This window comes from Eufriesea mexicana, unplaced genomic scaffold (genome assembly GCF_001483705.2).
Source record: "Eufriesea mexicana isolate 0111107269 unplaced genomic scaffold, ASM148370v2 scaffold7917, whole genome shotgun sequence".
Lineage (NCBI taxonomy): Eukaryota > Metazoa > Arthropoda > Insecta > Hymenoptera > Apidae > Eufriesea > Eufriesea mexicana.
Window position 1 is genome coordinate 1 of NW_016915711.1, and position 15,848 is coordinate 15,848.

At 40.3% G+C, this 15,848-nt stretch overlaps 1 protein-coding gene across 1 annotated transcript; it reads left to right on the forward strand.

The window, feature by feature from the left end:
- The first annotated feature begins 4,034 nt into the window (after window positions 1-4,034).
- Window positions 4,035-7,054, forward strand: LOC108552718 (uncharacterized). The gene is made up of 7 exons (XM_017907373.1): window positions 4,035-4,135; window positions 4,292-4,499; window positions 4,691-4,948; window positions 5,133-5,499; window positions 5,971-6,200; window positions 6,279-6,602; window positions 6,728-7,054. Exons 1-7 carry the CDS (start codon window positions 4,035-4,037, stop codon window positions 7,052-7,054), a joined length of 1,815 nt encoding a protein of 604 aa, XP_017762862.1.
- Window positions 7,055-15,848: the final 8,794 nt, after the last annotated feature.

Here is a 15,848-nt window from a genome sequence, read left to right on the forward strand (position 1 = left end):
CCACGTGACCCGTTGGGCGGGAGAAACAAAACAATAAAAGGACATAAATAAGTACAACACATTCTTCTTCCTTCTCTTTACTCTCTTAAAAGCCAGACGAACAGGAAGTCACAGATGAAGATGCGTTGTTTTATTCTTGGTAAAAAGGAAACGAAACTTCAATTGTTATATGCTTAGGTACTTTTTATTCACTTTGAAAATTTTACATATACATGTTAATTGTTAACGACATAATAAACAATGACATATAGACATTAGAATCTGAATAGATGTCCGTATCACGGACGGTTTCGAGAAAAAGATGTTTCGTAATACATATCACCTAATAATTATCATTACAATGACCATATATATATGTACAATATTTATAAACATATGATAAATGATTCTATTCAAATACATGAGTTATCCTAATAATTCTTGATATCTCTTATCGTGCATCTTCTCGGCTTTCTCCTGTGCTACACTAATAAGGAGTTTTTTATTCCCTATTCATTTTCCTTTATATTCTTATCATCTTCAGCATCACCTATTTTATAATTTTGTATTTTCCTCGGTTCCTTTTTTGTATCTCTCCATGTATTTTTTATCCTTTTCTTCATTACTCTGAAAATATAAATATAAGAGACAGTCAATAAAAATTCCTACTTTCTATAACATAGTTATAATGTAAACAATAAACTAACTCTTTCTTTTTCTTTACAACTTCTAATTCTTCTTGAGTTTTTACTTCGGCGTCACTTTCCCAATCGCTACTGCGGCCTTCCTTCCTTTTTTTATTTGCAAGTCCAGATGGTTCGACAGCTGTTTGTGAGCTTAATTTTGGATCAGTTAAATGATCATCAGCTGATTTGCCCTTACCACTAAACCTTTTATTTAATATCACAGATTCTTCTTCATCTTCCTTTGTTTCTCCACCAAATGATAAAAGATTCAAATCTCTGTAACACAATTTTTCGTTGTAAAGAACAATACTATCAGGACTAAATTCTGCAAACATATATGATTTTTACTTTACTGCTGCTGTTTTAGTTTTTTAACTGTTCTTTACTTCTTCACTTTCCTGTACTATTATTCTTGGTATAATATCAGAAAATGGATTGTTCAATATTATAGTTTTTATCAATCTTGGAGGATAAAGTGGTCTATCATTCTACAAAAAAGGGGAAATATTATATTTATATCAATTATTGATATATTTTCTTGTAAACATTAAATTTACCTCATTTACAAGTGCTTCTTCGAGTTTAAACATACTATATATAGATTCTCTAGTAGCTCTACCAGAAATTGTATGCTTATTCTGCAAATCTGGTGTAGAACTAAGAATAAAGAAGTGTTGGGAACCATTGTCATCTTTCTAGCATTAACCATAGCAATTAAATCTCGTCGAGAAACACGTAATCGTGTATGAAATTCGTCCTAAAACATATATATGCAATAATTATTTTTCGATAAAAAAGGAATTCATTTTATTTTTAAATATAGTCTCACTTTTAATGGTTCTCCATATATTTTACCACCTTCTCCTGTACCCGTGGAATCACCACCTTGTGTTATGAATCCTTTGATAATTCTATGAAAGATAGTGTCACCCTAATAACCTTCCATAGATAACTGTATGAAATTTCTACATGCCTTTGGAGTTTCTTTTGCCCATAATTCTAACTCAACATCACCAACAGTTGTTTTCATTACAACCTAGTTATAAGAAATACATTAGTTTGATTAATGTAAAATACCTTTAAAATCAAATTTATTAAAATTTATTATTTACTATTGTAATTCAAGTTAGAAATTATTTAATATATTAATATAGAAATTTAGAAAGTAAATATTGTATATAGGTTAAATTTTTAAAAACAGATATACAATCCATGGAAGTATTATTAAATGATACTTATTACTTTACCTTTAGTGGCTGGCTTGTGCATATAAATATTACTCATGTTTGTAGGTCTCCTATAATAAAAAAAGTCCTTCATCAATAATATTTCATATTAAATCTTTAGTCATTTATAAATCAGTCAACCAAATGGTTCTTTTCTCGAATAATCATCAGCAGGTAAGACGTACCTTTTACCTCCTTTTAACGTTTGCTTTATTGGCCCAATCAAGTCCATACGCCACAATTTGTTATTAACTATATTAATTTCGGAGTTAGTTCCCAACACTCACTAGATCAGTACATACCTGTTTGATAACTGAAACACACGTTATGCTAAAGAGGGTTATTTTAGGTTTTAAATAATAAAGTCTGCTACCAAAATATCTGAATCTACCTAATTTACAAAAGTACCGCATTATTTATGAAGTTAAATGGCTAAAATATTGTGGTGGGAAAGCTGCACATAGCGTCAAAAACCACTGGTAGCGACATCTGACGAATTTTGCTTCAAGGGTTTACGCAAGCCACCCGCCAGTATGCAAAGAAAGCTCTTAGAGTGATTAAGGGCATTACGTACAAATACCAAAATAAAGTTTTCTTTGTTATAAGCTGAGAATAATTTATTCTTCAGATCCAATATTTAGTAGGGAGAACAAGACCCTTTCATTGTACATTCGTGTGCAACCATCCAGTAACGAACAGTTGAGCTATAACTGAATTTTACCGGCGTACAATATATAAAAATAAAATTCTTAAACACAAAAGAATGTATTAAAAATCAATTTTTATTTTATGAATTTCAATAAAAATTATTTCTACTTCAAAAAATAATTATAAAGAAGTTTTATTAACTTTAACATGATAAATTACCATCGGTATAATTATGCGAATTACAAAAATACAATATAAACTCTTTAATATATATTTAGTAATGTATTAAACATATTTTATTCATTGAATCTATATAGCTCTGCAGCATTCTCATCTCGGCGACTTATTTTTACACTTTGGTGGTAAATTGCAATTATTCAAAAACACAAATAATTATAATTATGAATATCGATAAACTCGGGAACTCTCACCTAACTTTTAAGATAAGAATGAACTTCCTAATGTTTTTAGTTTTCGTATAATTCTCCATTTTAACCAAAATATCGTACATTCTTAGAAAAACTCATATTTTTTAAAAACTAAGGATGATGGAACAATTTCGTTTGCGGATTCGTGTCCAGGAAGGTAAGCTTTAAAAGATTTACCCAACGGATATTACAGAGAAAAAGTTAAAATTTTTTGGACAGTGTATTTTTATACAAATATAAGCATCAAACTATTAGTATAAATTATTGATACTAAACGAAGCAGTCAGAAATTTGTGCTACTCTATGAAAATGCAACGCGCATGCCAAACAATTTCACTTGACAACCGTTTATCTACAAAACGTCATCTTGCTGACAACGCGGTGACATCTACTAAAAAGGAGGCTGCCAGGTTATCGAACTCATCCCCCACACCTCTTTTTCTCGTTTTTTGAACGTCCAGGTCTAGCAGCTTTATCGCTGGCAAAGGGAGGAGGATCGAGCTTTTGTTTTAAAAAGTAAGTAGCTTTTCAAGCTTTGAATCTGCTCGTTGCTTCGGGCGTGCCGATCTTAAAGGATCAACTTTTCACTGGATTGCTCGGGGATGTTTCCAATCGCTTGTTCCAATTCAACATTGCTTTAGAAATAGCGATAGAAATCTGAAAATTTATTGAGCTTTATAGGATATTTTGTGATAAACTAGTTCGTGGAAATTAGATGACTTTAATTCGGTTGATCATTAAGTCGTGTAATGATTAAAATACGTAGGTATATAAATATTTCTCATCGATTCATATTGTCTTGATGCAGGTATATTATCTTCTAATTCGGCTGCAGACTGAACGATGAATAGTTAATTTCAAATATTGTTTCGAAAAAAGTTAGTTTTATTCTTCTTCGCACGCTTGAAAGGAAAAGTTTTAATCAAATGCGAACCGTCTCTGTTAGCGTTTCCCTTTGACCATCGGGGACCAGATAAAGAACCAAGCTTTTCTACAGCGACACAGGTGAATGTCCGACAGGTGAAAAGCCGAGAGTTTGAATAAAGCACGAGCTGAATTACGGGAGAATGACCGATGCAGCGTCGAGATCATCTAGGCGGCGACAGATCAGCCAGAAGAACCGAAAGAAATCCACGTCCACTAGGAATACTCAAAAGGGTTTCTTCAGGTACCTCTCTAAAATAACAAATATTTTATATTAATTTTGAAGATTTAATTTATTATAAATTTTACGGGTTATTTCAAATCGATTATATACTGTAACTTTTAAAATTACGATTCTTAAAATTGACAAATAATAATACGTTCTATATACATTTTTTAGAACACAGTACTATTTTACCAAGGGCCACGAACACTTGGGGGAAGCTAGAAATGTCCTCGAGGAACAATCTCCATTTATTTATCCCCCTTGCTCCCTCATGTTCGCTTATTTTCAATACTGGAAGGCAAAGAAACGTACCACGGATAAAGAACGAAGAATGGGTGTCTTAAAATCCAAGGACTCGCACGAACTTCTGCGATCACTTCGCGTAAGCAGCACGATTTCTTTTAATACCAAACGTGAAATCCTGTTTATTACTGCAATTAAAAAGAAAGTTATTCAGAATTCGTCGAATTAAGAGTGTCCAATTATCGTTGCAGTAGAAATCTAAGATGTCCCTTTGGCTGTTCAATTTCAGAAGAATTTCCTTACTTGAGAGTTTCTGTTGCTTTTGCCAAGGTGGACGTGGACATCGAGGCCTTGGAGGCGAAGAAACACAAAGATTTAGACGAAGCTATAGCCATCACCGACGTAGACCCACAATATTTCTCAGAGCTGGACGGCAGGATAGTAAAAGAAAAGTTTTCTGTGCGCGACTACGTGGAAGATACTCGTGACATTTTGAAGTCTCGGTTGTTAGCTGGACAGGAAATGGACGACTGTATTCGTATAGATCAACAATTCGTCGAGGAGCAGAGACATCTGGATGAGATCAAGGTCTGCCTCGATTTAAAATCACAAAATAATAATCGCTTGTATCTCTAAACTTCGTTTATAAATCGATCCACATAATGTTTACTAAAATTAATCAGATGTTGAATTATATATCTACATTTTCTCTACATTCCACGTACCAAAAGTTACTTTTAATCAACTGTATCTGCTATATTTCTCCTACCAGCGACGATATCGTCGATACGTGAGTGGCTTCGAGGATTTTCTTTCGAAGGATCACGAGAAGAGCATGAAGATTCTTCAGGAAGCTGAGAACGAGGTGAAGATAACTAGAGAGATCACAGAGGAAAGGAATCAGCTCTCTGTCGAATATGGTCGGGTCAGACTGGACGTGTATCACTGGGAGGAGAGCTGGAGAATGGTGAAAATGTGCCAAAGGTTCCTTTTTCAGGTGTCTCCAATCGCTTGGCGAGTGGAACATGACTGGATCCATCGCACTGCTTCCGGCGAGAACGTTACTCACGACAATGCGGACGATTTATTCGGCCAATACAGAATGGTCGATGAGGTTGCTTCCCTCGACGTCCTGATAGGTGATTGTGTCCTCTTATCATTCCTTCATCCGTGAGATAGCCAGATCTGAAAAATTCTTTATTAGACTACTCTTTCCGCTAATTTATCTCGAGCTTATATTAATCGTTTATATCAACTAAGTATAGTTACCTTCTTAAAGATTTATTTGTATCGAATTATTACGAAATAGCAGGTAGGATCTTTGTACGAAAAGAACTCGAAATAACCGTGTTAGTTGGAAGATTTAAAGCAACGTTGCTTATTTGTCGGACTCTGGGATCAATTATACCAAGTCGAGAGAGATTCTCCTGAAATTTGTCATTTTGATTTCTTAAGAATTTTTCTGAACGAATAGATCGTTTATACGAGTAAATTTGTAAGGTCTAGATGTCTCACCGTGCTTTCACTGATTTAGAATAGTGGTCTCCTATCCTCCTACGTGTCTTTTATATACCATATAAGACGAAGAAAGTGTTGCTCCATTTTTCCAGATTTGTTCGAGCAGGATATCAACGAGGCAGGTCCGGCAGAATTGTACTTCGAGGATCCTTTGGAACTCATTCACGTGTTCAGAGCTATAGAAACGCAAAACCTGAACGCGTTGATCCACTTGGAGTCCCTAGCTGAACCCATGGCTGAAATGATGCTAACGATCCAAGCTGCTGATCTACAGATCAAATCGGAAGTCGGAGAAATAACCAACACGATCAACGAGCTGCGAGTAAGAATGTAATTTTCGAGAATTAGAGATACATTGATTTAAAATGAAAATTCCAAGACACGCGATACATACTTACAGGATAGCATTCGTAAATTGGAAACCAGAGCAGCGGAATTGGAAAGCTACGCGAACGAGCTTTTGGAAACCGTGTTCCGGGATTCTGTTTGTTCCGAGGAGGTGCTTTGTCTTCAGGTATTCGTCGAGGATGCGTACGAGAGCTGTGTGGCGCCAAACGACGCGAATTTAGACACTTTCTCGATGATGAAATGGATCGAGAAGACCCACGAGGAGTTGAATTTGGAGTTGGATACCCTACCACCGGAAGTGGTTCAAGCTTGCGAGAAGGAGGGCTTCAAACAGGAACTGAAGGCTATGAAAGAGACAGAGGAAGCTGCTAAAAAGGTCAGGCACTCGAGAATTACAAACATTCGCGATTTTCACGGACCAAGAATATCTTATGACAATCTAAATATCGCTCGAGACTCCTGATCTTCGAAACGTCGTTATCATTGCTTTGTTTTTTACAGTTCGAGTTGATGCATCGGTTGCTGGCATCCCTGAAACGTGCCATGGAGCCACCTCCTGTGAAGATGCGGCCTTTAATGTGGCGATCGATCCCAAAAAGTCAAAGGTTGAAAGAGGTGCCACCCCCGTTAGAGCCAACCGAGGAAGAGATGCAATATTTGACCTTCTTCACCAGCTATTGCAAACAGGAGGACTTCACCACCTATCGTTCTCAGTTTCCGGATGACTTTGACTTGACCTTCCAGGATAAGCGTGGCGAATCGATCGCCAGCAGAGAGATCACAGAGGACAAGGAGAACTCCAACGAGAATTCAGCTAATCGAACTTGAATATTTCCGATTAATACAGAACATCGCAATTCAGAACATACAATTTCTCTAGATTTAACCCTTATCGGTCGTAAGTCACGTCTCACGTGACGACAACAATACTTTGTTGCTGCGGTCGTGCGTCTCGTGGGAAGTGACATGACGGAAATCTTCCGTATATTTACCGAAACCAGCTACAACCTAGTGAGAATCACATATAAAGAGCTAGCGACCGATAAGGGTTAAATAACACCGCTGTTGATTATCGCTGTATGATTAACAGTTGCTTCCTAGACCTGTCTCGCGGCACGAAACAAGTATCGAAGCAAACTGTTGTTCCACCGCGAGACATCTCATCGATCCTTCGATTATTCACTGTCTTCCATGTTCCATGATCTCGATATTACCGTCGCGGTCGAGCTCGTGAATAATTCACGACCCTTTCCGAATTGAAAATCTTCGTCGTCCAATTAAGTAATTGAATTAATCAGGGAACGCAGCAGACGAACGGCATATCTTTCGACTCTTCCCTCTCCCACTCTCTCTTTCTCTCCCGTTTTAATTGAAGCGCTTACGCAGCGCGAAACATCGATCAAACGCAACGTCGAGGACGCCTCGCAGCGTGAAGATTAATTCGAAACGCGAAAACGTCTGCTGCAATTTTTTCCCCCATCTCTAATAGAGGGGTTCGCGCGTACCCCGTTTCACGGCTGGAGACCTCGTGTCCGAGTCATGGTGTTTCAACTCTTACGGGAACAGCTGTGCGCGTGCATGGTACAGTTGAAGGATGCGCCACTGGTTGAGGATGAAAATTTTACGCGACGTGCTCGCGAGAGTGGCACGAGAGGATAAACTTGCCTGGGATTTCACTCCTGTTCTGAACGTTCCTCGTTAAGATCTCGAGTTATCCATTCTACGTCTCGCAATTTCGAAAATCCACCTCCTCTCCGTGAAAGAGATCGCGGCCCCAGATTTCGAGGGAGATTAACTTGCTAGACTTTTGGAAACGCGAGTCCTTGTCCTGTCGTTGTACGAGCATTATAATTTTATATGTTTAGCATTAGTCGTGCAATTTCTGTACAATCGAACAGAGTGACTCACCGTGGTACGAATTCGTTTCAACTTCCATCGAAGATTTCGGGTTTCGTCGCTCGTTGGTCCAATTGTATCACGCAGATCATGGGATCACCGGTAAATAGGGTTAGCAGGGAATGGATGGAAATAAAGAGAGTCAGTGCTGCGTTGGCGTAATTGAAGAGAAATTGGATTTAAGGAAGAAGAGGCAGCTTCTGAAATTCTTATGCAAGGGAAAAGCGTATAGCTTCCATAACTCCGGATTACTTTCGCGGAGTGCTTGGCCAGAGAATGCTCGTAGGTTTCTCCTTTGCATTCCTGTTTCCCAAAGGACCCTGGTTAGAACAAGAGAATCCCGCGGCTGGATGAAGGGAGGGAAAAAGCACACGTGTACCAAGCTGGGAGGCAAAAATCGGTGGAAATGGGAAGATGGAGGGTCGAGAAGAAAGGGAGTAATTTCTCGAATGGCGTGATAAAAAACAGAATGGAATCGGAAGCCCAGGAACGAGGCTGAAAACTGGCACGCTGTTTCCCTGCTACGGAAAAGCTAACATGACTGTTTGACAAGTGCAAACGGCTTCGATATTTCTATTAACATTTAGCTACCTTGGGTCGTTCCACCTTTCCACGTGGATGTCGAGGAATTTTACATCGAACGAACTACCTTTCAGAGTTATTTTATTACTGGAAAATTCTTCGCGCGGAGATAATTGAATTTCTCCTGGTTTTTCCAAGCCAAGTATATTCTTAGATACTCGAGATTCGACGCATAAATTCGGATGACAGTTATAGGAGACGTGTACCAAGACACGACACGATATTTCATAGCAAGAAATTACGGGTACTCGTAAAGAGACTTCACGACGACAGAATCGATTTAAGAAGACGAAGCCAGGGTTGAAACGACTCGGGCAAATGAGGATTTTTAGGATGGCCTTGGCGGCTTGTCTGCGGACTGTCATCTCGACTCGAAAGAGCCACAAAGGGAACCGGAAAGGCGAGGGTGGCTGAAGCAAGTCGAGTACCACGTGTCTGCCATTGATTCCACTTGTAGGGCAGAGGTGGCGAGGGTTGGCTAGTTAGGTATCGCTACAGATGATCCTCTGGATCCTCTTCTTCAATTCCTACGAAGTGGTGACACTCGTGAGCTCCACCTAGCTGGTAACAACGGTTCCTCGAGCTCGGAAAAAATGGAGAGAAGAAATTTGCACTGCGAATTTTCCTTGCAAATAACCATGTCGAGAATTTGCGTTAACTTCGGTCATTCTGAGGAAAATTCCAAAGCTTTCGTTGATCGAGGATCCGAAAAGATGGTCAGAGTGAATTTCGTAAGAAAGAAAGGGGGATGATCGTCTTCTTCATCTCGTTAAAAGTGCCGATTGCGCGAGATTTTGGGAATAATCTCGAAGAGCTTGCTGGCAACCGGGAACTCGTCGTGATGAAAGGTGGAGGGGAGAAATTTGCACGGTGAATCTTGCCTAAAAATAGCCACGTCGAGAATCCATGTTAACTTCGAACATTCCACGGCGAATTCCAGGAACGTGGAGAGATCGACGGGCAGAAAAATTGGCCAGGGTGAACTTCGAACGATACTAAGGGGATGATCTTGTTATCTCGAAAAAAGGAGACTCCTGAACCGCGACGAAAGCATCAGCTGTGCGAGATTTGGGAAGAATGGCCGGCATTCCCGTGGAAATCAGCGACGGAAAGGCCGGATTTTGCGTACTTCGAGGAGGCCTTTCGAGATTATCCCCATAGCAACGAGAATTGCTCGATAGCAGACTGGCTAGGGGGCTCTTCAACCAAGCCAACCCCTCTTCTTCTCCACCTCTTCCTCCGTGTTTCTGTTTATCGTTCCTCTGTTTTCAACCCTCGTCCGCTTCCCGCGACTTCTGCCCGTTTTCAACGCGGAGCAGCAAAAGAGACGGAGAACCTGGCGTATATATACACGGGAGTATTTTTGCCCTTTACCACTGGTTTCTCTTGGTCCTCCTGCGCTATATTATTCACCATTCAGCTGTCCGTGAACTCTCCACGAGCAGAGAGGGCCTTTTGTCTCGCGCGCCACTCATCCTCGCGTTCGAACGCGCGGCCCGCTTTGGATTACGCCGGCCAATGTTTGTGGCTTGCTTTCTTTCCGCTTGTCTTGCATCTTTTCTGTTCTTCCAGCTTCGAAGAAGGAATATTCGCTGTTCGATATTGGCATATCGCGCCGCGACCGGGACGGGATGGGTGCTAGGATGCTTGCCGGGTGGGTGCCATTGCTGAAGCCTCTCGCTGAATGGAGTGAAACAGGGTTTTGGGGACGAAGAGCGTTGCTGTCGCGTTTACTGGAATACTTCCATGGATTTACCTATCCACGAGGTTATAACGCGAGATTCTAAGCGCGGAAGAAAGAGCAAATCGACGTAGGGAGCCCTTTGAACACAGGGGACTTTTTGTTCGAAGCAGCTCTCGTTCGCGTATTCGAGGACGCGACTGCGAGGTCGTATTCAATGGATCGTGAATGTATACGATTTTCTCTTTGGCAAATCGCACGTTGGAGTTCCTCGCGATGTGTATTAGGTGCGTTTTCAATTTGGAAGAAAGACACGGTCGCTCGCGTGTTCAGACGGGTTTAGAAATCCCTGTCGAGCGTCGATGTTTCAACATCCCCTTTGACTTTCTTCGAGGGAATAAAAAGCAGTGGAAAGGAGGAATCTGTTAATCCGGCAGTAGCCGGACAATTTCAACAATGGATCTCCATAGTCCTGCTGAAGCTACTCGTCCATGCGTTTGAATGTGCGTTCGTTTCTGCCACGAGCTACAACTGTTTACAGTATTCGAGCGAATATTACCGAGAACCAGGGACATCTAAAAATGCGAAGAAAAGAGGCTTCGATCGTGGTGAGGAAGGGTGAAACTACGTAGAGGAAATTGGAGATGAGATTAGATTAGACGAGAATTTTTGACAGGAAAGTACTACGACGTGGACTGACGATAATCTTTTTCTAATTATGGTAGTTAACTCGTGCCTGATTTAAAGGAAACGTACCTAACTTGGATAGATGACCAAAACGAAGTTATTAAGGCTGGAGAATTACGATGTCTCTAACGGGACGAATGTTCAACGCTGTTTCCTCGAAGAATTCAATTTGCTCACACGGTGATCAACTAAAAGGCGTGCAACTGATCGCGAACTTTCTCACGAGGAAAGCTTGGAGAAGCGGGTTAATCTCGTTGTTAATGACAAGAATAATTAACAGCCGTCTACAGCAGCTGTTCCTTCATGACCTGTCATTGTCTTTCCTATTTTCTTTCCAACCGGGGGAATTATTTTCGCGGAGAGAGAGTTCGAGGCTAACCAACCCGGGACGAGTAAAGTCATTTCTTCGATCTACCATTCGCATCTTTCGACTAGCCGGTTCTTCCTCGTCGCTGAGGACGTCTTTAAAGGCTTTCCTTTTGCCCAACGAAACCATTTGAAAATTCACTTTGAACTCGTCGCGCGATACCCGCGTTAATTTCTTCCATGAACCGAGACCGTCTGTTTTCGACCGAACAAAGTTAAATTGGATGCTGTTAATCTCTCGAATTTCGGGTCAGCGACTTCACCAGCGAAACTAATGCCAACTTGTCCCCCATGGTTACACATTCGGGTTAATTAGCTTCATTAAACTGGACGGCAAACGCGGCCTGTTAGCGTCTTCTCGCTAAGAACGTCGTCTTCGACGGGGATATCAAGGGAAATTTTAATTGCATCGGACTTGTTCCGCCGCCGTCTGCAGCCCTTCTGAATAATTTCGATACACTTTTGATGCCTGTCACCGTCCCCTGGAGCATGAAAACAGACCTCTTTAAAATCCATCAGAGAACACAGGGGTATCTGCTCGGGGGAGATCTTTCCTTTGAACGAATTCTTAATTCCCTGCTTCAGCGTTCTGAATTTATTCCACTAATTTCTTTGTCCCTTAACCGTCCCTTAGCAGTCGCGCGGCAAATATACGCAAGAGCGCCATTTTGGAGTCCACGTTGGATCTCTAATTTGACTGTCAGAGAACGAATCGTCGCAGATTTTCACTATTAAAATATCTGCTAATTTTAACACACGCTCGTACAATTGTATCACTTGAAAGGTAAAAAGATTGACTAATTTATTAGTCTATGAATTTCTCGAGTATCGAGTTTTACAAATGTCCGAATAATCTTCGAAATTCTTAAATCATCGAGTGTTCTATCCACTATTGAAATGAACCAAATTATTGTTCACTCATCGACTCATTGCACTCGAAATTTTCGTCACAGGAGGCAGAGATTCGAATCTTTTCTGTTATAAAGTTGGTAACAATTTTTTGCGACATAAGAAGAAATCACGCAGTGCTGTGGGATGCCGTCATCGCAGCAGCTATCGAGTGCTCTATTTGGATCGGTGGCAGAAAAGGAATCGGTGTCCATCAGGCGTCACGCGAGTCGAAGACATCGAACGGAAGATTAATTTCAGAAAACAGTACACCACCATATACGTGGGTACGTGTATGCAATCATGTTCCGTCGGGGAACACGTCGCCCTTTTCTATCGTCGTCGCTATACATGGCGCGAACTATAACGCGGGGCGCCCACGAATCGACGCCCACGTCGATTTTCAGCACTTTTGATTCCGGATGTGTGCACGAAAACGACAGTACTCTCCTGTACCTATTCACTCGTGCTTTACACCCGTATCGCGATAAAGGGGCCTCTATTCTGTCGTTTTACAAAAGGCTCCTCGGTGATTAAGATGAGTGGCTGTATTTGGAGCATTGCTTTAATTATCGCAAGAGAAACCGGAGAATATCGTTCATTACGAAAACCAATTATCCTTTGTTCATACCTGTGCGTCTCACTTTTGCGAAATTGCGGTTAAAAACAAATGAAAAGCTTGCAAGATTTTAGACACGTTTGTCTATTAATTCTTTCACCGTCCCCTTTGCACGTGTTTCTCTGTATTCGTGGTTCCTAAAATTTGAAAGTATTTGTAAAGAAGTCTAGTAATTATTCCCTGGCTCTTTTTCGCGAGCACAGAACGAGATTTAATTTTTCACACACTCTTCTGTGTATTTATGAAGAAAAGAAAGTCGGGAAATTTTAAATGCTTTTAATTATTTCCTAATTCTTCTGCACGCATATGAAACGATATTTAACCCTTTGAGTGACTATGTCGTTTATTTATTTATAATATATATCATACGATAAATTATTTATATATATAAATGTCTTGATTTGTGTACTCTGTAAGATCTGAAATTTATTGTATTAATCAATTTTCAATTTATGTATCTATATACCAAGTTCTGCTCGAAGTAAATATGTTCTTCGATATATTACTCTAACACTTACTGTCAAATATAGTTCCTTACAAAATTGGTCCCATTTTGGAGTAGACATTTAATAATGAAACGTAACGTTCGAGGAGTTACTATTTCATATGTTCCTTGATCCAATTTCCCTGAAATTTCGAACCGTTCATAAGAAGAGACAAAAATTAACACGGTTTTGCTCAACTTTGGTCTATTAATTCCGTTTCCACGAGCGATAAAACGGCGTTTAATCGGTGTTTTTCAGCGGAACGATAACCAGCTTGTGGATAAAAAGTTGACGTAGAACCAATGTTTCCTCGTTACAATGTTCACAGAGCTCTTTCTCCTCCACTTTCCTTCTCATTTCGACTTTTTGCCGAGAACGTACGCACATGTGCATCTAAATATACGAAACACATGCGGCATCGCCTACAGCTCGAACTGGTATCCGACGATGATCCGAGGGCAGCACTCGTGTCTCGAGAACACTCCGTGGAAAGTTTTCCAGAAAAAGTAATTTGTCCTTTTTTCGCGGCGGTGTGCATTTCTGTCAGCGTTGGGGTTAAACGAGCGAGGAGAAAACGTCGTCGACCTCGAGGCACATTATTAAAAATGCCAGCACCCCGATTTAGCCGGCCAAAGTCGCGTTGGTCGACTGTCGTAAGTCGTCGACGATGCAATTTTCTGCAGACGATGAAAAAAAAATTGAATTTCTGAACTGTTCCTGGACAGGTAACCTTCTTAAGCATGGTCCGAAAGAATGGATCGAGTTTCGAGTAATTTCTGGCTCCGAATTCCGTGTCTCATACTCGTTAATCTTTATTACACGGTTAATTCGTTTAGTATCACATCGAAATCCTGTTCCCGAAGTATCGCGATGTGCCCAAACCCTGTTAAGCGAAAATTAGAACAAATAGAGACCAAGGGATATGTTCCGTGCTGTGTCGAAACCGTACTGTGTGAGAAACGCGTCGAACAAAATTTAAAAACAATGCAGATCCAAGGAATTAATTAATTTTTTAATTATTTTAAGAATTTATACGTCAACACTTTGATTGCCACGGACCTTTTATATAGTACGTTCAGGAGGCCATGATAAAATTTCCATTATTCCTAGGATATAATGATGAATTTGTAAACAATATAGTAAAACAAATGACAAAGCAAATTATTAATGTTTTCCCTTCAAAGTTCTCTATTCATTTGCGTTGTTCAGATTTTCGAAAAATGGTTATAATAAAATAAATATAAATCTAAGAAATTAGTATCGCTGGACACTGGTAACCACCATGGCAGTCAACGTGTTAAATCGGAAAATAAGATAAATGTTCATCCGACAATCGTGCAATGCGAAAAGTTCTTGAATCTGTCCTGTATGGCAAGCGTTTTGGAAGGATGGAAACCGTGTAGCAGGAGAACTGTCTCAACTTTTGCACCGTGTTATAACAGGGTTAAGTGTGTTTAAGTGTACTTAACCCTTTTAAACATAATCCAAGAACCAACTGATATTAAAAATAAACGATGATCAGCCTCCACCGTCTCGAGGTGCATGAATTTTGCACACGTGTCGGAAGGAGTCGTCCCGGTCCACTTAACCGAGTTACGAGGCTACCGTGAAATTTATGTAAAGAGCAGAGTTCTGGTAATTTCATTGGAAACTAATTTCTCGAGTTTCCACGTAAGAAAATTCGCCAGGGCGAGAGATATCGTAATGGCGGAATCTCGCGATAGAAAACGAACGGGACTTTCTCTATCGCTTGCCCGACACGTGCTGAACCATTTCGTCTCTACTTGTTCGCAAGCTCCACGCACTCTTCCCCATTTCGAATGCAAAGCGACTGCTTTGATGGTTCTCTTCCGGCAATTATCCTTACCACTTGTTCTCCTGGATGTTAATAGACGAACGAACGCGTATACGTGTAGCCATGCTACATAGTAAGCCAGATCCATGTCAAACTCTGGACTCTTATACGATTCGAATGACCGGCGAGCAGAGGAGAAGTTTCCAAATTGCATTGGTAATTTTTCAACGAGAACAATGCAGGATCCCGGGAGATTTGATCTGGAATTTATGCTTAACGAAACGCGAAAGGCGTTCAATCGTCGGCGTATTTCGAGCAGAGAGATTCCCGAGATGCTATCTAATATTTGCGTGGTACAATAACAAGGCCTGTCGTTCGAATGCACATTGTTCCCATTCTAACGACGCTAACTTTCTATCATTGTTTCCATACGGGTCTGCCAGGCTTCCTTTAACGAGCAAACATTTTACAGCTTCTAGACGCGAACGCTTTCCATCTTGACAGGACGTTATCGACATTTCCACGTAGTAAAACTGGACCCAAGAAATTCCCGTGTTCCACAAACTGCTCCTTTCTATCGCTTCCTGTGTCTGACAAACAGAAACTAGTCACTGGAATAGCAC